At 49.5% G+C, this 22839-nt stretch overlaps 1 protein-coding gene across 3 annotated transcripts in view; it reads left to right on the forward strand.

Moving 5' to 3' along the window:
• The first annotated feature begins 4851 nt into the window (after window positions 1-4851).
• The window catches only part of SHROOM2 (shroom family member 2), a 146170-nt gene continuing 128182 nt past the window's right edge, over window positions 4852-22839 (forward strand). The window contains exons 1-2 of one of the 3 annotated variants that reach the window (XM_060292684.1): window positions 4852-5583; window positions 6310-6371. In XM_060292684.1, coding sequence (XP_060148667.1) covers window positions 5529-5583; window positions 6310-6371 — 117 coding nt within the window. In that variant the 5' untranslated portion in view covers window positions 4852-5528. Of the gene's footprint in view, window positions 5584-6309; window positions 6372-15996; window positions 16233-22839 lie in introns of those variants that run through there. The other 2 variants (XM_030837336.3, XM_030837333.3) reach the window with 2 other exon arrangements.

The following is a 22839-nucleotide window of genomic DNA, read 5'->3' on the forward strand; positions in this document are numbered from 1 at the left end:
CGGGGGCGGGGGGTGCGGGGGAGGGGCGGGGGAAGGAGCGCGCCGGGGTGGGGAAATCAGCTCTCTCCCCTTTCACCAAGGCCTTCCCAAGGGGAGGCGTGGGGCGTTGTTAATTCTCCAGAGTCCAGAGCCCCCCCTGCCCCCACCACCCCGACACCGCCGTCTCATCTTAACTCATAAGAAAGCATGCCTCGTGCCAGATCTGCCCGGTGTGGGACTCTGCCGTCCCTAGTTTTGATCCCTTACAGGTTCATAAACTGTGACTGCAGTGATTGGCATTAAAATACTTCTTTTTTAGGGTCGCTCTTCCATACGGAAACGACCCCCTAGAGCTAAGATTTTCCCTGAAAATCAACAAATCTTGAAGAAAGGAGAAACTGCTTTGCCCAGCTCCACACACACACACACACACACACACACACACACACGCACGCACACACGCACACACACACACACACGCACTGTGCACCTTCCAGGGCTCTTCCATTTTTACTCATCTCAACAATGTAGGGTTAAGTTTTTCACATTGTAAAATTACTCGCTTTTGAGAGTACCTCTGTTTAGGAAAAAAATGTTCAAGTTTATTCAGATTTTCTTAACTTCTTTCCTTTCTAGATGAATTTCAGTATACATTGAAAATCATGCTTTATTCTCTATGTATAAAAGTTTCAAAATGATATTAGTACTAATGATAATATACTGAGTGGACTGTTTTCTTAAAAACACTTCAGGGTTGAAAATAAAAGAGCCCCCTCTAGATTCTGGCTTTACCTAACCAAAGCTTTATTTTTTAAAAAGAACCCCACCCCCACCCCCAGCTCCATCATATTTATTAACAGCAAACCTAATAGACCTGTTTGCAGCCAGGAGCAGACACACTTTGACCTCTCCCTGCAGTACATGAATTTTTCCAACCAGAGGTGAGGCATCCCTGTTGTTTTCCTCTGTCTCCTCCCACCCTGTCTTCTCGTCTACATTTCCACCACCAGCTTTGCAGTTTTAAGTAAGACAAAGTTTGGGCTCAGGTCCTCAGCCTTCTTCCCGGCAAACCACAGGACTGGGCTTCTGTTGGGACCCGTGAAAGGCAGACGGGAGCTGCACTGCCAGATGGAAGCAGAGCCTTTAACCAAGAGCTCCAAGTGCCACTACTTCAAAAAGATCTGACCCGGCGCATCTGTAAGCAGGGGCAGCTGCTTTGATAGAAGTCCGGAACAGACCGACATTGTCAAAACCTTAACTGCTCTTGGATTTTACACCCTTGCTTGTAAAAACAGTAGGAAACATCATAGGGCTACTCCCCAAACGCTGGTCTGCCGCTCCTTCAGAAAGCATAAATCTCAGTATCTGTTTTGAACAGTTGATCTTCTATTTCCTTAGCTCTTGGAAGGCAGAAGTGGCTTCTGGAAGTTTGTGTGTGGAATGTGCTTTAAAAGATAAAAATGAAGAAGGAGAGTCTGTTCGTCTGCTCCAATGCCAAAGGTTCCGGGAGCCAATCTGTGCAGAAGCGTCACTGCGTTTCAATCTCTGTCGCAAGCCCAAGCTGCAGGTACCCCGCCTCTCTGCTTCCCACGTGCACACCTGCAGGCCCTGGAGGACTCAGGTGCCCAGCGTCCTCCAGAATGGAGGTTGCCTACAAAGCTTCAAGAGGATAAAAAGCGTTGCCGTGGCTTGTATCTTGGTCTTCAACTCCTTTTCTGCCTCCTGGGGAGTTCAGTAGTTCTGCAAATATTCCACACGATGGATGGGTTTTGAACCCAGGCTTAGAAACCAAAGAGCCTCCTGACTTGTGGTTTTTGTTGGCAACTGACCTCACCTGGCAAGACCTGAGAGTCTTGGCTTCTGAAGGAATCTTGTCCTTTCCTCTGAAGAAACAACAGAAGTGGATGGATTGAGAAGTAGCGCCTCAGTACAGCTTCAGCTCTGCAGCGGTCACAGAACGAATCTGTCAGCTACGCCGTGTCAGCCTGGGAAGAGATGAAACCGAGCAAGCCCTGGAAAGGAGAGGGTGGGATTTGTGTCCTGAGAGGAAAAGGGAAACTAAACGAACATGAATATCATCGCTACCCCGACCGCCTTCCGTGAGCTGGCAGCATTAAGAACTTCAAGTCTTGCTTAACTCGTACCCCCATCCTTGTGTCCCACCTTTTTATCTCTAGGTTCTGTACAAAGCACCAGAAGAGGTGAGGAAACCTATCCAAGGTCACGGAGGTGGTAGAGCTGATGCTCAAATCCAAGCAGATTACGCCGTAAGGTCCAGAGGGGAACTGGAGATTCATTTCCCCGTCAACGTGAATGTCTGCGAACTGGTCAGACCAATGAAAGCACTTTCTCCACTCACCATCTTGAAGCAACAAGAAGTCCGCTTTTGAGAAGTTGGAAGCAGGTCGCAGATGGCCGAATTTGAGGCCATCAGAACGTGACTGCACTTTCAAGGAAGTTGGGGGTGGGGGCAGTGAATAGGATGGACACACACATATATGTGTTGCCTGTTTCAGACTTCGTTTAAATGGTATGTTTCCTTTTGTGGCACAGTATACTAATCTAGTAAAATGAGATGAAGTTATTTCTGGGCAGGCTCTTTGCTCTGGAGTCCTGATGCACATGAGACTGTCAGATCTCAGGTATCTAGTAAAAGACGAAATCCGCTCATTAACCACAGGCTTTGGCTAATTTTGAAATGACTGCTTCGCTGCTACTCAGGCAGCTGTGAGCAGAGGCAATAGGAAACCCACAGAAACCTCAAGAGCTTGGCTTGTGGCGAGAGCTCCCGCGTGTCTGCAGAGGACGCAGCCTTACGTGCAGCTGGTCGCACACACGGCAGAAACATTTGTCTGATACACACCGCAGAACAACAGCTCAATCTCAGAGGGACTGAAAGGCAGTCACAGAGAAAGTGCGGGTCAGTCAGTCCCCTGAGGGAGCCCGTGGTTTCAATGTGATGGCTCTTCCCCCCAAGTCTTTGGGTCTCACTGTGTTGCCTTTAGTTGGACATCTAGAGTAAACCGTGTGCAATAACCCCAGTCTCTCAAACTCATGGCAGCTCTTTAGTCTATCACAGGGGTCAGAAAACGTATTCTTCAGAGGCCAAATGGTAAGTATTTTAGCCTTTGCAAGCCGCATGCTCTCTGTGGCAGTTACCCAACCCTGCCGTGGGACCCCCCAGACTAGTCATCGGCAGAAGGTAGATGGATGCGTGTGGCGCTGTACCAAGAAAGCTTTATTTACAAAAGCAGACAGCCGGCCCTCGGGCTATAATTTGTCCACCGCTGGTCTTTTCTGTCAAACTAAGCAAACCAAAATAATAGTAAACTAAGAAGTATGTATGGGCTTTTTTTTTTTTTTTTTTGGCCACATGATGCGGCGCGTGGGATCTTAGTTCCCTGACCAGGGATCGAACCCAGGCCCTCGGCAGTGACAGCCCAGAGCACCAACCACTGGACCGCCAGGGAATTCCCTGTATGGGCTTTTGTAAGGTGTGGTTACTAGATTTTTAAAGAGTATTTGATTCTGCTTTAGAAAATAAGAAAAACTCTGCAAAGAAACAAGTAGCTCGTGAAACACGTGAGACCAGAAGCCTCCGAACATTAGTGAGCTTTTCAATTGGCCATCACTGGTGACACCTATCCTGGCTACGCTTTCTCTCAGGGCTTTAAATTGTCTTAATGTTGTGATTGGAGCATCTTAATCTGGTCTCAGGGATAGCCTAGCCAGTTATGAACTTGGTGGCTACCATTGAATCAACGTGATTTCCCACAGAACACTTTTGAATCATAAAGATGTTAAAACAGTCAGGAAAAGGAAAAATTTCCCAGTAACTTTGTAGTGAGAAACCTGGCAGTCACTACCTTACCCTAGAGGTCAAGGTGAGTGTCACCAGTGACAAGCAAGTGGATGTCAAGTACCCCCTGATGGGATGCGCTGAGGGCGCTGCCATCACTTCTGCAAGTTCCTCCCGAAATCCATAACCCAGTCTGGTCGTGAGAAAAATGTCAGACAAGGCCACATTGGGGGACATTCTATGAAATACGTGACCAGTCCCGCTTAAAATTGTCCATGCCATGGAAAACAGGGAGAGGTGGAGAAACAGGCCAGAGGAGGCTAAGGAGATGCGACAACTAAGTGCAGCAAGGGATCCTGGGACATCAGTGCACAAACTGGAAATCCAAATGAAGTCGCAAGTTTAGTTACTAGTAAGGTAATGATGTTAATTTCTTAGTCTAGACAAAAGAACCATAGTTACGAACGCTGTATTCAGGGAAATCAGGTAAAGTGTGTACAAGCTTTTTGTGTATTATCTTCGCAACTTTTCTGTAAACCTAAAATTATTATTATTATTGCTATTATTTTCTGGCCGTGCCGTGCAGCATGCGGGATCTTAGTTCCCGGACCAGGGATTGAACCCTCTCCCCTTGTGGTGGAAGCGCAGAGTCTTAACCACTGGACCGCCAGGGAAGTCCCAACCTAAAATTATTCTAAAATTTTAAAAATTTTATTGTTTTAAAAGCCAATCACAGGGCTTCCCTGGTGGCGCAGTGGTTGAGAGTCCTCCTGCCGATGCAGGGGACATGGGTTCGTGCCCCGGTCCGGGAAGATCCCACATGCCGCGGAGCGGCTGGGCCTGTGAGCCATGGCCGGAGCCTGTGCTCCACAACGGGAGAGGCCACAACAGTGAGAGGCCCGCATACCGCAAAAAAAAAAAAAAAAAAAGCCAATCACAGCGTATCTCACCTTCTGAGATGCTCCACACTCTGTCTGTGGAGTGTGTTTCTCTCCAAATAAATCCAATTTTTACCTATCAAAAAAATAAATATAAATAAAATAAAAGCCAATCACACGATAGTGCCTGCAGGCCTTCTACAAGTCTAACTATGCAAAGGTAAAGAAGTATCATAAGTCAATTAAATTTTTAGAAACTTGCTCTGTGTGCCCGGAAGAAATCTCTACATTGCGGTTAAAATTCTACCACCTTTCAGAAAGCCTGTTTCTGATACTTCCTGTTATTTCTACTGCTAGTCAAGTACTTCTACATTCCTTGAAATTCAAATAGATTCAATTGAAACAAATATTTTGGCCAGCAGCCAGTGAAGGAATTTCCAGCAGCCGAATCAGTAGCCCTCCAACACCAAAGCAGTAGCGGCTTCCGTTTTCAGGGCCTCTCCTTCCCATGCAGCCCCCGAATTGTTTCAGCTCTGAGGATGCACAGATGGCCAGTCCCTTTCTCCTCGTGTGTGTGGTTGCAGTTGTGCTGGGAGTGAGAGGCGGAACGGGATGAACGTTACCGAGCTCCCACAGTGTCCGGACTCTCCTGGCTGTCGTTTTATTCCGTGCTTCTCACGGTGTGCTCTCACTAACGGGACACACCACCCTCGGAGTTTGTTAGAAATTCAAGTTCATCGTGCCTTCTCTGAGAACCTCTTATAAGTATCTCTATTGGTTTTTTCCCCCCCTCAAACTGTGGCATTTGAAGCTAGAAAGGCCTTCATTCCCTAAACACTCAAACGATATCGTCGTGAAGGAGCAGAAAGTTCATGCTGCCTTTGGGAAAATCAGTCCGTTCAAGGATCTCACGGAAATCTCACGCATGTAGAATCTTTTTCTTTTTCTCCTTTTTGGTTGCGCCGCACGGCATGTGGGATGTTAGCTCCCCGACCAGGGATTGAACCGGGGCCCCCAGCACTGGAAGCGCAGAGTCTCAATCGCTGGACCTCCAGGGAAGTCCCTAGAATCCTTTTTTTGCTGCTTGGAAATTGCTTGGGCTGGTTTTCACTAGAACCCACATGCCGCAATTTTATGCTACGATTTCGTTGGCACTGCTATCCCCAAGTTGCAAGCAGGTTGGGTCGCAGAAGGCATTCAAGATTTGAAAAAGATGTTCCCCAAATGTAATTCTCCAGATGGAGGTAAGGCTGCCAGGCTGGCCTCACAACTCCTGTTCTCTCAGGAGCCCGGAGCCCGGCCCCCGGGGCAGAGCTTTGATCTCTGGTCCCTGACCTCAGCTGAGGGTCACTCAGGGGTGGGTGGTGGACATGGCCCAGGCAGGGGGCCGCTTTTTATTCTGCCCTTCGTCCCCTCACCCCTCCCTGAAGTCTCCCTAACTTTGAATGTTGAAACAGAGGCTGAGCTCTTGGTTTCTCTGAAAGCCCTGGGCTTTTCTTTGTAAAGCAGAGGACCGCACCAGAGACCCTGGGGAGAGAGAACTAATACTAGACCCAGCATGCCTAGGGCAGCCACTGAGAACTTGGGTCCCCGATTAGAACTCAAGAAGGCAGTGACAGCAGATGACTCACACCCCCTCTATTCATTCCGCAGGGAAAAGTGTTCTGTCTGTGGCAAGAAGTCACCACCATTCAGAATCTCTCCTGGGATCACAGGTAATGAGACACCATTCACCTGAGTAGTAAACCTGGATTAGGCCTGAGTTTGTGGTTTTAAGCCCCTGAATTTCAGGATGGTTTGCTGTGAAGAGATGTCATTTTCATCTTCTTCTTATTATTTTTTTAAATTAATTTTTATTGTTGTAAAATTGCTTTACAATGTTGTGTTAGTTTCTGCTGTACAGCAAAGTGAATCCGTTATACATATATATATATCCATTCTTTTTCAGGTTCCTTTCCCACATAGGTTATTAAAGAGTACTGAGTAGAGTTCCTTGTGCTATGCAGTAGGTCCTTATTAGTTATCTATTTTATATATAGTAGTGTGTATCTGTCCATCCCAATCTCCCAATTTATCCCTCACTCCCTTTTCTCCCCTGGTGACCATGTTTGTTTTCTACGTCAGTGACTCTACTTCTGTTTTGTAAATAAGTTCATTTGTGTCATATTTTAGATTCCACATATAAGTGACATCACATGGTATTTGTGTCTGACTAACTTCATTCAGTATGACAATCTCTAGGTCCACTGAAGTGACATTTTCAAGTGTACTTGGAGAGTCAACCCACTGCTCAGCCCCCTTGCTGTGATGCTGTCTCGGCCCTCTGCTCCCGTGGGCCCAGAGAGCCCAAAGCAATCAGTGCTATTCTGTGAAATACAACCTGAGAAAGAGATGCCAGTGTGTCTTTTGTAGGTATCCCAAATCTTTTTTTTTAAATTGCAATATAGTTGATTTACAATATTGTGGTAATTTCACGTGTACAGCCAAGTGATTCAGATATATATATATATATATATATTTCAGATTATTTTCCATTATAGGTTATTACAAGATATTGAATATAGTTTCCTGTGCTCTACACTAGGTCCTTGTTGTTTATCTATTTTATGTATAGTTGTTTGTATCTGTTAATCCGAAACTCCTAATTTATCCCTCCTACCTTCCCTTTCCCCTCTGGTAACCATAAATTTGTTTTCTATGTCTGTGAGACTGTGTCTGTTTTGTATATAGATTCATTTGTATTATTTTTTAGATTCCACTTGTAAGTGATATCGTATGATATTTGTCTTTCTTTGTCTGACTTACTTCATTTAGTATGATAATCTCTAGGTCCATCCATGTTGCTGCAAACGGCATTACTTCATTCTTTTTTATGGCTGAGTAGTATTCCATTGTTATATATATATATATATATATATATATATATATATATATGCCACATCTTCTTTCTCCATTCTTCTGTTGATGGACACTTAGGTTGCTTTCATGTCTTGGCTATTGTAAATAGTGCTGCTATGAACAACGGGGCACATGTATCTTTTCAAATTAGTGTTTTTGGGTTTTTTGGATATATACCCAGGAGTGGGACTGCTGGATCATATGGTAACTCTATTTTTAGTTTTCTGAGCTGTTTTCCACAGTGACTGAACCAATTTACATTCCCACCAACAGTGTACAAGGGTTCCCTTTTCTCCACACCCTCTCCAGCGTTTATCGTTTGTAGACTTTTTGATGCTGGCCATTCTGACTGGTGTGAGGTGTTGCCTCATTGTGGTTTTGATTTGCGTTTCTCTAATAATCAGCGGTGTTGAGCATCTTTTCATGTGCCTGTTGGCCATCTGTATGTCTTCTTTGAAAAAATGTCTATTTAGGTCTTCTGCCCGTAGGTATCCCAAATCTTTTTTTTTTTTTTTAATATTTATTTATTTGGCTGCCCCGGGTCTTAGTTGCAGCACATGGGATCTTTAGCTGTGGCATATAGGATCCAGCTTACTGACCAGGGATCAGACTCTGGCCCCCTGCATTGGGAGCGCAGAGTCTCAGCCACTGGACTACCAGGGAAGTCCCAGGTATCCCGAATCTTTATGAGGGCTTCCCTCGGAGCAGTCCTCACCTGGCTTGAGGGTGGGACCAGGCTTCCCTAGGTACCACCTGAAGTCAGCAAAGAGCTAGCCTGTTCTGCTGGCCCTCAAGAGAGCACTTAGGACCACCAGCAAGCTGCAGGCCTTTAGCCAGGCTTTTCCCACACTAACAGGAAGAGTCCCATTCATTGTCTAGAACACCTTAGAGTGGTTTCCATATCTGCAGTAAACCAACTAATGTTCCCCAAAGATGACAGGTCCTAATCTCTGGAACCTGCAAATGTTACCTTATTTGGAAAAAGGGTCTTTGCAGATGTGATTAATATAAGGATTTTGAGATGGAGAGATGATCCTTGATTCTCTAGGTGGGCCTTTAGGGCGATGACAAGGAACGCCCGCAGCCACCAGAAGCTAGAGGGGGCAAGGAACAGATTCTCCCCCAGAGCCTCCATACGGGGTATTGGCCCTCCTGACACCTTGATTCCAGACTTCAGGCCTCCCAAAGGGAAAACATTTCTCCTGTTTTAACTAGTTTATGATACTTTGTTACGACAGCCCTAGGAAACTAACACAACATCTGCTAAAGCGTCTCAGATTCAACCTGCCCAAATGAAAGCCATCAGTGCTCCCTTCACTTGTTCTTCTGCCCCAAATTCCATGTATCAGCTGCTCAACTCAAGTAACTTCAGCCAGAAACCCAGGAGTTGTTTTTGACAGCCCCCAACTCCCAGGATACACACCCGCCCTAGGAGTGGGGCCTGGGGGCTCAGACAGATTCAGAATGAACAGGATTGGGGAATTTCTGTGCTCGTTTACAATAGAGAACATTCCTCTGCTCGTGTGGTCCCCACCTGATGAAACGTCGCCCCTACTTCCTCTCAGCTGGCAAGATAGTAGCTCAGTCACTCCCTCCTGGATGTGATTTGAAATACTTCACAGAAAAAAAAGTGGGTAGGGATGAAACAAAAGAGGTCTATTTTTGTGTCTGCTTGAAATTTCCACGATAAAAGATGAAATTTTTTTTTCAAAATTTCACCTATGGTTTTGTTCATCCTTTTTTTTTTCCTTCTCTTCTCTACTTGGATTTCTTTCCTGCTGAAACTTTTGCATCTAAAAGACGTTTTGCCTGTAATTGTGCTCTAATTGTTTCAGGGTGGTTCATGATTTTTTCCCTCACAGCCACAGTTAATGTTTCATATTTCCGGCATCCTTTACATTCCTTCGCAAGCCCTCCCTGCTGTTGGACAAGTAAAAAGGGCTCAAGAAATAGATGCTCATTGGCTACTTTATTTTTTTAATTTATTTTTGATTGGAGTAAAATTGCTTTACAATGTTGTGTTAGTTTCTGCTGTACCATGAAGTGAATCAGCGGTATGTATACCTATATCCTCTCTCTCGGACCTCTCTCCCCCCTCCCCGCCCCCCCATCTAGGTCATCACAGAGCACGGAGCTGAGCATTTATTGTTTGTAGATTTTTTGATGATGGCCATTCTGACCTGTGTGAGGTGATACCTCATTGTAGTTTTGATTTGCATTTCTCTAATAATTAGTGATGTTGAGCACCTTTTCATGTGCCTGTTGGCCAGCTGTATGTCTTCGCTGGTGAAATGTCTATTTAGGTCTTCCGCCCATTTTTCAATTGGGTTGTTTTTTGATATTGAGCTCCATGAGCTGTCCGTATATCTTTGGTTACTTCATTTAAAAAAACAAAACAAAAACTGAAAAATAGGCAATGGCTTTCTAAAAATGTACTTTAAAATATAAAAACGTTTAGGATTTCCCTGGTGGTCCAGTGGTTAGTACTTGGAGCGTTCACAGCCAGGGCCTGGGTTCGATCCGTTGTTCGGGAACTAAGATCCCACAAGCCACGTGGCATAGCCAAAAAAAAAAAAAAACCTAATAAAAACTTTTACAATAGTAGCTTCAGCTAAGTACTCTCTTTTTAAGTACTCCTGATTTGCATAGTTAGGTATTGTTATATATATATGTGTGTGTGCATTTTTTTTTTTTTAACTTTTTTTTTTTTTTTTTTTTTTTTGCGGTACGCGGGCCTCTCACTGTTGTGGCCTCTCCCGTTGTGGAGCACAGGCTCCGGACGCGCAGGCTCAGTGGCCATGGCTCACGGGCCCAGCCGCTCCGCGGCATGTGGGATCTTCCCGGACTGGGGCACGAACCCGTGTCCCCTGCATCGGCAGGCGGACTCTCAACCACTGCGCCACCAGGGAAGCCCTGTGTGCATTTTTTAAAGCACCATTTGTTTAGTCCCTTCTAGTTGCCAGCAGGAAACTTGGCCCTTCACATATATAACAGTTTAAAGAACATGTCCTAAAGGTAAAGGAATTGGGACTCACACAGACCTAAGCAAGAATCTAGTTTTATAGGCAAAGCTTCCCCATAGAAGGTTTCAGCCTGTTTGTGGTGATTGGCATTTGAAGGTCGAGGGAATCTCAAAAGGTGGTCAAATGCCTAAGTATCAATATCTTACAGAAGGAAGTCAGCTCAGTCGCTCAGTGAGAACTGCCCTCTGGTACTGGAGCTGGCGCTGGTTCCCGTGAGTGGTAGCGTGTGAGTCCTTCACGGGGACCTGGGCTCAGTGACCTCAGTCACGTTATTTAACCCTGATGAGTCTCAGTTTCTTCTTCTGTAAAATGGGCTGATGCATGCCCTGAGAAAATCTGCTGAGAGGACCCGAGTCCATGTGAATAACATGCTTGGCACCCAGCAGGCTCTCCGTGAATGACGGTCACTGTTTCTCAGCTGCTGTGGCTGCTTTGTTTGCAGTTATAATTGCTGGGCCCTAGGACGCAAACTCCAAAGATGGGGGCCACAAATACTATCACGGTGCCAGGCACATGGAGAGACCCAGCGGTCTGTCCTCCTGTCCCCTGCACAGAAAGACGAAGTCTCTCCCGCCTAGAGATCTGTAAATATTCCAAGTAATAACAAGATCCAGGGTAAAATCCTTGTGAGAGGGAGAAAGTGGTTGCTGGGCTGTACAGACTCAGCTTTATCTAAGATCTGCAGCTAAATTCCAGTGTTTGTAACAATACCTTGCAGGAATCAAGAATAAGATGACAAACACTGGTGACTAAGGGCAAAGTCATTGTGTCAAAGTTTTCCTCTAACTGCCACCATACCTGTGCTCCCTGATCTTGACTGACCCTCTACCAGTCTTAATCATAGGGTCCCCAACTCAGGTACACTGTGAGTCAGGTAGGAAATGGCTAAGCCTGCCTTTTAAAAAATATCCCACTGAAAGGTGTTTCGGAAAGCCTGATCTTACTAACTGAAGGGTACTTGGCCCTACAACGAGAAAGGTAAAAGCAAAATTCTGGCACTCCATCCTCCATTACGTCTTATAATTATAAATCTCCTGTTAGGACAAAAAACTAAAATAATTTGAGCTCTGTTTCATAGGGAGGACTAGTTATTTTTTTTTTTAATAAATTTATTTATTTTTGGCTGCGTTGGGTCTTCGTTGCTGCCCGCGGGCTTTCTCTAGTTGCGGCGAGCAGGGGCTACTCTTTGTTGCAGTGCGTGGGCTTCTCATTGCGGTGGCTTCTCTTGCTGCGGAGCACGGGCTCTAGGTACGCGGGCCTCAGTAGTTGTGGCACAAGTGCTCAGTAGTTCTGGCTTGCAGGCTCTAGAGCACAGGCTCAGTAGTTGTGGTGCACGGGCCCAGTTGCTCCATGGCACGTGGGATCTTCCCGGACCAGGGCTCGAACCCATGTCCCCTGCATTGGCAGGCGTATTCTTAACCACTGCACCACCAGGGAAGTCCAGGATTCGCTATTGATTAAATCTCTGAAAGTCGGTTCAATTTGCCCTTGGTTGACTAATTCATTGACTGTTGAGCAAGTGAAGGCAGAGCTCACTTTCATTTCACCCATTTCCTCTCTATCAAAGGAAACAAGCCTCAGACTGGAAAAGGTGGCACACACACACCCGAGGCTATTGAATGCCCAGGTGTGGACGCTTGGAGGATGCTCCTTGGGTCTGGAGGGTATATGCTCAGCCTCATGTTCTGAGCAGTGAAGATGAAAGTCCAAAAAGTGAGAAGCTACACAGAACAAATGTGCCCTGGGCTTTCCAGAAGGACAAAAGCTACGTGCTGACAAACATACTCCACTCTCAGAAATTCTGGCCGAGCTGTGAGTTCCTAGAAGAGAAAGCTGTCACCACTAGAAGTCCACACTGGTTCAATGTCATACTGAATTCTTTCAAAAGGGGTGCAAGGTTGATAAATTGGGACTATGCCTTTCATTCACAAGACAGTGAAAATTTCACAAGATTGACAGTCTTGTCATAATATGTCAGACATGATACAGAAGTTTAGGTGTGACAGGACCACAGGCAGATGTGCTCAACTGTGTAATCCCAAGAATGTTGATGAAAGATTTATGAGGGGCTGAGAGGAGAGCATCTATCTCACAGCAGGCCACACATGGCGTGGCGCTGTCCCTTTCATCATGTTTATTAATGTGAACGTAGACAGCTTTATAAATATTCAAATGATGCTAACTCGGAAGGGAGGCCTAATGTGAAGATTAAAAAAAAAAACAAACTCAGCAGAATGATGTTTAGTAAGGATGAAGGTAAATTTACACCTAAGTTCAAGGAATGACAGTATAACACTTTCAAGTGGCAGATGGGTGATCTGACAATGATTATACAGTGAACATAAAATGTTAAAGACGACTTCAGCTGTGATTTATGAAGGCAATGATTTCATGCTTTAGTGAATCTAATGGTCTGAATATTTCAGCCCCAGGTAAGATCTGAGATTTAAACTGAGTTTTTTTTTTTTTTTTTTTTTCAGTATGCGGGCCTCTCACTGTTGTGGCCTCTCCCGTTGCGGAGCACAGGCTCCGGACGCGCAGGCCCAGTGGCCACGGCTCACGGGCCCAGCCGCTCCGCGGCATGTGGGATCTTCCCAGACCAGGGCACGAACCTGTGTCCCCTGAATCGGGAGGCGGACTCTCAACCACTGCGCCACCAGGGAAGCCCTAAACTGAGATTTTTGTCAATACTAGCTTTAACTGGGGGCAGCATGTTTTGGGATAGGGGACGTGCATAAACTCTAGGTGCATTTATATGGTCCTTTAACTTTTGGTTGATCATATACATCTTTTTATTTATTTTTCCCATCCACTTTTAACTTAATGTATCTAGGCCATGCCACGAGTCTTTCGGGGTCTTAGTTCCCAGACCAGGGATTTACCCGGGGCCCTTCGCAGTGAAAGCGTGGAGTCCTAACCACTGGACCACGAGGGAATTCCCTCCATCCACTTTTTTTTTTTTTTTGCGGTACGCGGGCCTCTCACTGTTGTGGCCTCTCCCGTTGCGGAGCACAGGCTCCGGACGCGCAGGCTCAGCGGCCATGGCTCAAGGGCCCAGCCGCTCCGCGGCATGTGGAATCTTCCCGGACCGGGGCACGAACCCGTGTCCCCTGCATCGGCAGGCGGACTCAACCACTGCGCCACCAGGGAAGCCCCCACTTTTTTTTTCTTTAGTTTACTTATTTTTGGTCAATCCTCACAACATGTGGGATCTTGGTTTCCCGACCAGGGATTGAACCCGTGCCCCCTGCACTGGAAGTGCAGAGTCTTAACCACTGGCCCACCAGGGAAGTTCCCCCCAACCACTTTTTAAATTAAACTTTTTATTTAGAGATAATTATAGATTCACATGTAGTTGTAAGAAATAATACAGGGACCTCCTTTGTATCCTGTACCCCACTTCTCCCAATGGGATCATCCCGGAAAATGACAGCATACTGTCACAACCAGGATGTCAACATTGATACAATCTGGGCTTCCCTGGTGGCGCAGTGGTTAAGAATCCGCCTGCCAGTGCAGGGGACACGGGTTTGAGCCCTCATCTGGAAAGATCCCACATGCCGCAGAGCAACTAAGCCCGTGCGCCACAACTACCGAGCCCGCGTGCCTAGAGTCTGTGCTCCACAAGAGAAGCCACTGCAATGAGAAGCCGGCACCACAAGGAAGAGTAGCCCCTGCTCGCCACAACTAGAGAAAGCCCGTGCACAGCAATGAACACCGGACGCAGCCAAAAATAAAGAAATAAAGGAATAAATTTATTTAAAAAAATTGATACAATCCACCAAGCTTATATATAGGCGTGTATTTAGTCCTGTGCAATTTAATGTGACCACCACAGCGAAGGTACACTTGAGATGGATTTTTACAGGCACCTTCCTTTCAAGTCTCCATTTACAAAGGAAAAGTCACCTCATTCTTCTAACTAGAGGCATTCTGGACACGGCAGCTTGGAGTTATTTATGAGGCGGTAACCCCGTGCCCAGCGCCATGACCGGTGCCCAGGGGAGCTTGCTCTCTTTCTTCAGTTGTCCGGATAAGATGCAACTGATCAGCCACAGAACCAGAGAATGAAAATCTCTCTTGACCGCGAAAGACACTGGGACTGCTGCTGAGATTCCTCGTCCTGGCTCTGCAGCGGCAGATCCCAGACAAGGACTCAGGGACCCCTGACTCTCTGTTCTGCGCTCTCCTGGCTTGTCCTTGCCACCTACTTCCTGCATCATCACCTGGATGAAGCGTCTTCGAGGAACCAGCTGTTTCCTAGCGTCCAGCTACAGAACAGTAATATACCTAATACGTCAAGTCCTCAGGGCACAATTGTACCAAAGGGAGAGCGGGGTTTGAACGCAATGACTTCCTCAGCTGTAACTATAGAAAGAGCCAACACCGGCCACTCGGTAACTGGGCTGCAGCGCCGGGCAATGCGGGCGCGCGCAGAGGGCTCCAGGGACCCGCCATCCCGCTGCCCTGCGCTGGGGGCACAGTGGGCCGGCGCGGGGACAGGCGGGCGGCACGCGGGTGGGCGCGGGTCGGCGGCGGGGACCCCCGCGGCGCTCCCGGCCTCACCTGCGCGGCCGCCCACCGCCCGCGGTCCGCGAGAACAAAGGCGGGGGCGCCAGCCGGCCGCGCGCTCCAAGATGGAGGGCGCCGGGGGCTCCGGCCGCCGCTGGGCCCGCCTCGCCCCGGCCCGCCCCGCGCGGGCGCTTCCGCCGCCTCACCTGCCGCGCCTAGGCCACCCGAACAGCGAGCGGACGTGCCCCGAGCCTCCGAGGGCGGCTCGGCGCCCGAGACGGAGGAGGGGCCCCCGGACCTCTAGCCCCCGCCCCCGCCCGCCCTCTGGCCCCGCGGGTCGCGCCCCTCACCCCGAGCGCGCGCCCCCCACTCCGCCCCCCAGGCCTCCGCGCGCCCCGAGCGTGAGCTTCGGCCCCGGCCCCCAGTACACTGCGCTCGGCTGGCGGCGCGAGGTCCTGAGCGCGCTCCCAGCCTCGGGGCGACTTGGGGAGCCCCGGGCGCGCGCTCCCAACCCCCGCGCCTCTCCCCGCCCCTCCCACCGCCGGCGGCCGCGGGGGTCCCGGACGGCGCGCCTCTCTCCCCACTCCGCCTCCCACCCTCCGGGCAACTCGAGGGAACCCGAGCGCTCGCCCCGCCCCCTGCCCCCCGAGCGGCGCGAGCCCCCGAGCGCGCGCCGGACCCCGCCGGACCCCGCCGCTCCCCGCCCCCTCCCCGCGGGCCCGCCCCCTCCGGGGCCCGCCCTCCCCCGCGCGCCGCGCCGCGCCGCGCCGCGCAGCGCCGCGCGTTCTGCCGGCTCCCTCCCTGTCCGGGGCCGGTACTTTCCTCCCAAGTTGCAGCGCAAGTTTGCCAGTGGCCGGCGGCGGCGGGGCGCCGGGAGCCTCCCTCGCCCTCGGCCGGCCGGGGCTCCCCCGAGTGCATGGGCGCAGGTCGGGCGGCCCTGGGGGCCTGAGCGGCCGCGCCGCCTCCGAGCCCCGCGCCATGGAGGGCGCAGAGCCCCGTGTGCGGCCAGAGCGCCTGGCAGAGGCCGAGGCGCGGGCGGCCGATGGCGGGCGCCTGGTGGAGGTGCAGCTGAGCGGCGGCGCCCCTTGGGGCTTCACCCTGAAGGGCGGCCGCGAGCACGGTGAGCCGCTGGTTATCACGAAGGTACGGAGGGCGCGGGACACGCACGGTGACAGCCGGGAGGTGGCCTGGGGCCGAGGGACTCGTCGGGGGGTAGGAACGCTGGAGGGGGTGTCCAGTTCGCGCCCCCGGGCCCAGGACGCGCGTCCGCCCGGGTCACCTGCGAGGACGTGGGTAGTAGGACTCGCATAGGTGTGTGGTCCGGGCGCCACCTTGGTTCCTCTGCGTTGTTTCCCGGTCCTGCTGGCTCCCAGCGCCGCGGTTTCAATGGCTCCTGTTCCGGGTCCCCTCCCCTCCCCCTCCTGGGAAGGGCCTGGCAGGGTCCCCTGTCATTCCCGGCTTCGCCTGTGCCGGCCTGCACCTGTGGGCCTACCCAGAGGTCGGGGAGGGACATTCCCACGTGCCGGGGGTGGACAGAGACGTCCCCACCTGTGTTTGCCTGTCTAGGTATTTGTTTCTGCACCCCTTGGACCTGCACCCGTTATCGCTAGGAAGCCCAGACTAGCAGCTGCCGCCAGCCGAGCTTCTCGATTCCCAAAAGCCCATCAATATTTATTGACTTTCGCTTCCAGCCCTAGACCCCCGGCGCTCTGGATACCTGCAAAAACAAATTGAAACTTTTCGTCGTCCTTTATGAAAGTGGGGTTTGAGCCCCCAAAATAAGTTCCTAGTGTGTGTGTGTGTGTGTGTGTGTGTGTGTGTGTAGGGGTAACTTTGAATTCTCTTGTCTCGAAACAGAAAACCATCTTGAAACTTACCAGCCGAACCCGTATAAACCTGTAAAAAGCACACAGAGAGCAAAGCAGTCGTCCTGTTTTCTTCTGGTTAAAAGTGTCTGTTGGTCAGTTTCTCTGGGAAGGTCTGGGCCGCGCCATTCCTGGGGACAAAGTTCCCTTTAAAATGCAAAAATTCTTGGCTTCTAGTAGCGTTTGAAGGTGACTTACTGGTTTTCTCTGCTTTCCTGCTTCACCACAGCAGGAAGAACTAAAGTGACTCCTAACCCACCCCACCGGATTGAATTTGGGAGGCGGTGTGGCTTTGTTGTCTAGATAGTAAATGAGACACTCAACTTCTGATCTTTATTTTCTCTCATTTTTATATTTATAAAACTAGAGACTCTGAGGGGAGACGTGCACTGAATTTATGTGGAACCGGGGAAAGAGGCTGTCATTGTTGTTATAAGTTTCACCCATGTGCAAACCCATTAATGAATTGGATTCTTTGGAAAAATGTATGTGGTGGAGTAGCCATAGCGTGTACACCTTGTGCAGGACAGGCATTTCCTGCATATACGTGTATTAAGGCACAGTAGCCTGTGCCTTTTCAATAATAAAAGTTTTACTGGGCATTTCTGATGGTAAAAGTTAAAAAGATATCAGGTAAGTTACTCAGACTTTTATCGTTTCTAGAGCTTCTTTTAAAAAAGAATATGCGTGCGCGCGTGCGATTCAACCTGTCTTCCTCGGACCTGTCTTTACAGCAGATGGAGTAAGTCGTAAAACATTATTTAAGATGACATCTTGCTTTTTGGGCTTATGCAGTGTAAGAAAGCTGGACTTAAACTCTAAAATTCAGTTGTTTGACCGGAAGCCGGAGAAGGGGACCTCCTCCTTTCTCTGTACCTCAAGTTCTAAAAAACCCCGGGCATTCTTAGTTGTTTCTCCTCAGCTTGTGCAAGAGGACCCTGTTCTAGAAACTGAAGGAGGTGGGCAGTAAAACCCACGGACACACACCAGGGCCTAATCAGGGCACAGGAGGCAGGCAGTCTGCTCCTGATTGGGCCCCTGGGTTGGCTGTCACCGTAGTTGCTAAGGTGTGTGGGTAGGTAGGGCTAGGCTGGTAGCGGTGTACACGCCCTGCCTTTCCAGATCGTGCTTCAGGATTTTGCAGAAATAAAACTGCTTCTGAGTCTTATCTGAGATGCTCATATGTCCCTCCCTTAAACTGCTGCTTGGTTTTTGTAGGTGCTTTACTGTGACTGGAGATATGTGGTTTCTTTGCTTAGGATGGAGAGGATTCAGGACAGTTTGGGACATCTGTGACAGATTTCCATGCACACTTGTGTACACACGCACACGCGTGTCCTCACACGTGTGCTCACACATGCCACAAACGTGTGCTCACACATGCATGTGTATATTCCTTAACCACACATTGTATTGCATGGTATTTGCAGTATTTCACCTACTTGTCTTTTCTCCTGCATTAAGTCATCACTGATGCATGTTTACAATTCAACAGCTGGTAATTAACTGTCACATTATTAGAGAAGGATAAAGGAAAGCGTGTCCATTATAATCACTTAAAAAATGGAAATAGACTGTTGTGACGGAGACTGGGGAAATTTGTTCCACCTCCAGAATGTAGATTAATCCAAGCTTTGAATCTTCCTTTCCCAGTACCTACTAAAAAATCTTTAGGGCGCGTTAAATAATAGGCCTTCTAATGGCTTTTTTTTTTCTCATTTAAAAAACCTTGTAATTAAATTGTTACATATTAGAGCCCTGGGATATTATACAGCTCATTTCTAACAATCTGACTTGGAAGAAGCTTGATCCAGTGTAAGAGGATGCACTCTGTTTACGATGATGATGTCTCAGTTGAAAGCCTCATAGGAGTGTACATCTTAGAACTGGAAGTGATGCCAAGAACAAGGCTGGTTCAATCCCTGATCTCCTGATGGAGTTTTTTATTTTATTTATTTATTCATTCATTTATTTTTGGCTGTGTTGGGTGTTCGTTGCTGCCCACGGGCTTTCTCTAGTTGCGGCGAGGGGGGGCTACTCTTCATTGCGGTGCGCGGGCTTCTCATTGCAGTGGCTTCTCTTGTTGCGGAGCACGGGCTCTAGGCGCGTGGGCTTCAGTAGTCATGGCTCGTGGGCTCAGTAGTTGTGGCTCGCGGGCTCTAGAGCGCAGACTCAGTAGTTGCGGCGCACAGGCTTAGTTGCTCCGCAGCGTGTGGGATCTTCCCGGATGAAGGCTCGAACCCATGTCCCCTGCATTGGCAGGCGGATTCTTAACCACTGCGCCACCAGGGAAGCCCCTTGATGGAGTTTCATTAGCCCATTTTGTAGATGAAACAGCTAAGGCCAAGGAGGGTTCAGTGGTGTGCCCTGAGGTCACAAACCTGGCAAATCTTGAGAAGCGTCCTCAGGACCAGATCTTGACCCTGCATGTCTCTGCTTTCTCTCCACGTGCTGCCATCTGCTCTTGTCTGGAATCCCTTGCAATGCCATCTTCAGTAACTTTGTCACATCCTATGAGGGTTTTTCAGCCTTGGCACTACCGATGTTCTGGCCTGGATGTGTCTTTGCTGGGGGCGGGGGCGCTGTCCTATGCATTGTAGGGTGTCCAGCAGCAACCCTGGCCTTTGCCCACTGACACCACCCCCCAGGTGTGACAACCAGAAAAGTCTGCACATGTTGCCAGATGTCTCCCGGGCACAGGTCACCCTCGCTAGAGTGACTGTACATCACTTTTGCTTTGAAAGGATTTTAGCTTTGAACGCGTGTGCGGAATTCTTCCTTCTGAAGATACTCAGAGGCCCCTGGCATAGTCAGCTTTGGCGGGGAAGGCTGTTTTCTTCCTAAGCGCTCGCTGGCCCTGGTGATAGGCTTTATTTACATAGTAAAACTCAAATACTTGCTTCATCTGCATTTTTGTATCTGGAAAAAGGAAATGGAAGCAGGAACTCCCGAGTGCTGTGTTTCATGGGCATTCCGCGGGGCTGCTCGGGGAGGACTGCCTTTTCTCTGGGTCGGGTTTGAAGTTACAGGGACACTGACTTCCCGGGAGTGGCATTCCTGGAATTCAAAGTGCACACTTGAAGTCCCCCAGCAAGGTGGCAACCAGATTTGTGACCATTCGTTACGTTGACACTGACTTGTAGGTTGATGTATTACCAGGGCTGGAAGAGACACAGAACCCCAGTGTTTCATACTGCTGTCGGAGGGGAGCAGAAATAATGTCCGTGCCTTCAGCTCCAAAGACTCTGACTTGTTAGTGTTTCCGAGACTGTGCTTTGATGCGGGGCCTCTCAGGACCTGTGTAAGCAGGTGCGATGTTGTACGTGGTCCTGCTGTCTGCGTGGCGCCTTCTTTCCCCATCAGCTCAGCAAGTGTTAAAGTTCCGTGGGCGTGGCTAGGGCCTGCTTTCTAGTGTGGCCCTGGAGGGGCTAGAACTCCAGGAGGGGAGGGCCTGCTTTCTAACGTGGCCCTGGAGGGACTAGAACTCCAGGAGGGCCCTTGGGGATTCGTTAGGAGACCTTAAGTGGGCCAGCTGGGTGTCAGCAGGCCCCCCTCGGCCTCAGGAATGTTTGTGAACCGGGGAAGGAATGAAGCCCCTGGCCCTCCTTTTCACCGTTTCTTAGCCCTCCCTGCCCCTTCCCGCCAAGAATGCGAGAGAGCCTCAGCCAGGAGCTCCAAAGAGGACAGTAATTTGGGCCTGGCCTGGTCCCACGGGCGGCTCCTTTGGGAACCCGTTGATTTTCAGGTTGCCTTTGGGGACCAGAGCCGTCCTGGGGGTGGTGCGGGGGAGCTGGGGCTTGGGGTACCCAGCCTGACGCACCCTCTCGGGAGCCTTTAGACCGTGCGGCGTTCGCTGGATGCCAGGCCGTGTCCTTAAACGTCCTTCTTGGTCTGCACGCTGAAGGCGGGGTGGAGGGGAAGCGGGGCGCATTTCTGGGGGGTTGGCCCACACACCCAGGTGGCACATGTCCTGTGTCAGCCGTTAGAGCTCCTGATGGCGGAGGCTTGGGGCAGAGACTAGCTGCCGGTTGGGGGTGGGAGGTCCCTTCCGCGGTGGTCTGAAAGGGGCTCCGTTTCACGGGCTGTGCTGAGTCACGGTCGTTGGTGACCTGGCAACCCTGGTCAGGACAAGTTGTTGTCTGGACGTTCTTGTATTTGCCCCCAAGAGCCAAGTTCTTTATCAGTTACCACTGAAGGCTGTGAAAAAGGGTGGGGGGGGGGCGTTGAATTCAGCTGTGTATCGGGAACCGATGGATCTCAGCCTCTCTGGGTTTTGCTGGATGTCGGTGTCGAAGCACAGTCCCACGTCGGCACCCATCTAAGGACCGCTGCCGCTTTCCCAGGGCTCCATAGAAATAGATGGTGGGTGGGCGAGGGCTGGGCGCCCCTCCTCGGCAGACCCAGGTGCTGTGGGTACCGTTATGGCCGAGGCAACTCCTGGGCACTGTGACATCCCAGCCTCTTGGAGGCCAGCTGCAGTTTGCTGATTGTTCAGAGGAGTGTAATGCCAGAGACTCATTTGTATTTAAAAATTAATAGTACGGTTAAAAAAAAAAAAGAAGGGTGAGTTTTCTTTCCTGTGCTGAAACCCCTTTCCAGTTGGTGGAAAGGCAAGACCTGTCTTGCCAGCTGGCATGCAGATATATCTTTATTCCCCTGTCCCAGCCTGTGCCTAGCTGGGTCCTGTTAGTTCTTACCCCTGGTCCTCCTGAGGTGTTTTGGGTGCAGGGGTGGGAAGTCTGGCAGAGAGACCCAAGTCCCATCCCGAGCTCTGGTGCTGGAGCTTTGAGGTGCAGTGGGTGGGGGGTTCTTCCTCTCGTAGAAATTAATTCAGCAGGACTCACATCTATAAATCCAGAAGCTTCCACAGTGTGAAAAGCTATAAACGTAAGCTGTCCATCACACTTCTGCATCGTGATGGATTTTGCCCTTCCTGGTTCAGTTATGAGTGCTTCGTAACATGTCCTAACACTCATCTTTTGAAAAGAAGAAAACAGGTTTGCCCGAGAGCTAAATGTAGAAGAGAATGAGAATGGAAGGCTCATAAAAATAGCCGTTTTCACCTTGTCCTAACTATCTGGGATTTCTTAATTCACCTTTCCATTTCTCGGCCAAAGAAACTGGGCTCCCAGCTTGCAAAGGGCTGGCTTTTCTACTTGGAAGGCATTTTGGAGCTGTCCTCTTGCCGAAGTTGCTTTGTGTCAGCATGCAAATGAACCTGGATTTGAGGATTTCTTCGGGGCTCTGGGGAGCTTTTCTTCTTGTACACTGGGCGCAGTGTAAACAGTCAACGAGATAATTTAAGGACTTAAAGGCTGAACAGACTTTTTATTCAGTCTTACCTCTTTTACTTTTCATGCACTGCAGTCAGGCATGGGGCCATCCTTTGATGAGAAATTATGCAAGCCGCACTCTTCCAAGCTGCAATTTCCACCCACACGAAGGGTTTTGAAAGCCCTCAGGGTTGCATATTGCTCTTTTGGTCTTTTTAAAACCTTGCCAGTGCTCAACAGAGGGAGGGTGTATTCTGGAAGAATTGTTTTCCTGTTACCTTGCTGGATTCGATATTTGCATGGCCCTGTGGTAGGTGGAGCCTGTTTCCCTGACCAGTGCGAATGTTAAGGCCTCTCTTTGGGGGAACATATCTTAGTGGAAGGACGACGGTAGGATATGGTTAAAAAATAATTGGACTAACTTTATTTTAGGTTCGAACAACTAAGGTTGTTCCGAAAAGCCAGGATTTTCTGAATTGCAATGCAGAGGTGACTTTTTTTTTTTAACCTGGGCTGTTTTTCTGAAATCTCCTGGGTATGAAGTTGGAGGTAATGTCTGCCGCCTCTGTGGGATGGGTCTGGAAGAACAGTGCTCTACGTGGCCTGGGAAGG

The sequence above is a fragment of the Globicephala melas genome, chromosome X, assembly GCF_963455315.2.
Source record: "Globicephala melas chromosome X, mGloMel1.2, whole genome shotgun sequence".
In the NCBI taxonomy this organism is placed as follows: Eukaryota; Metazoa; Chordata; class Mammalia; order Artiodactyla; family Delphinidae; genus Globicephala; species Globicephala melas.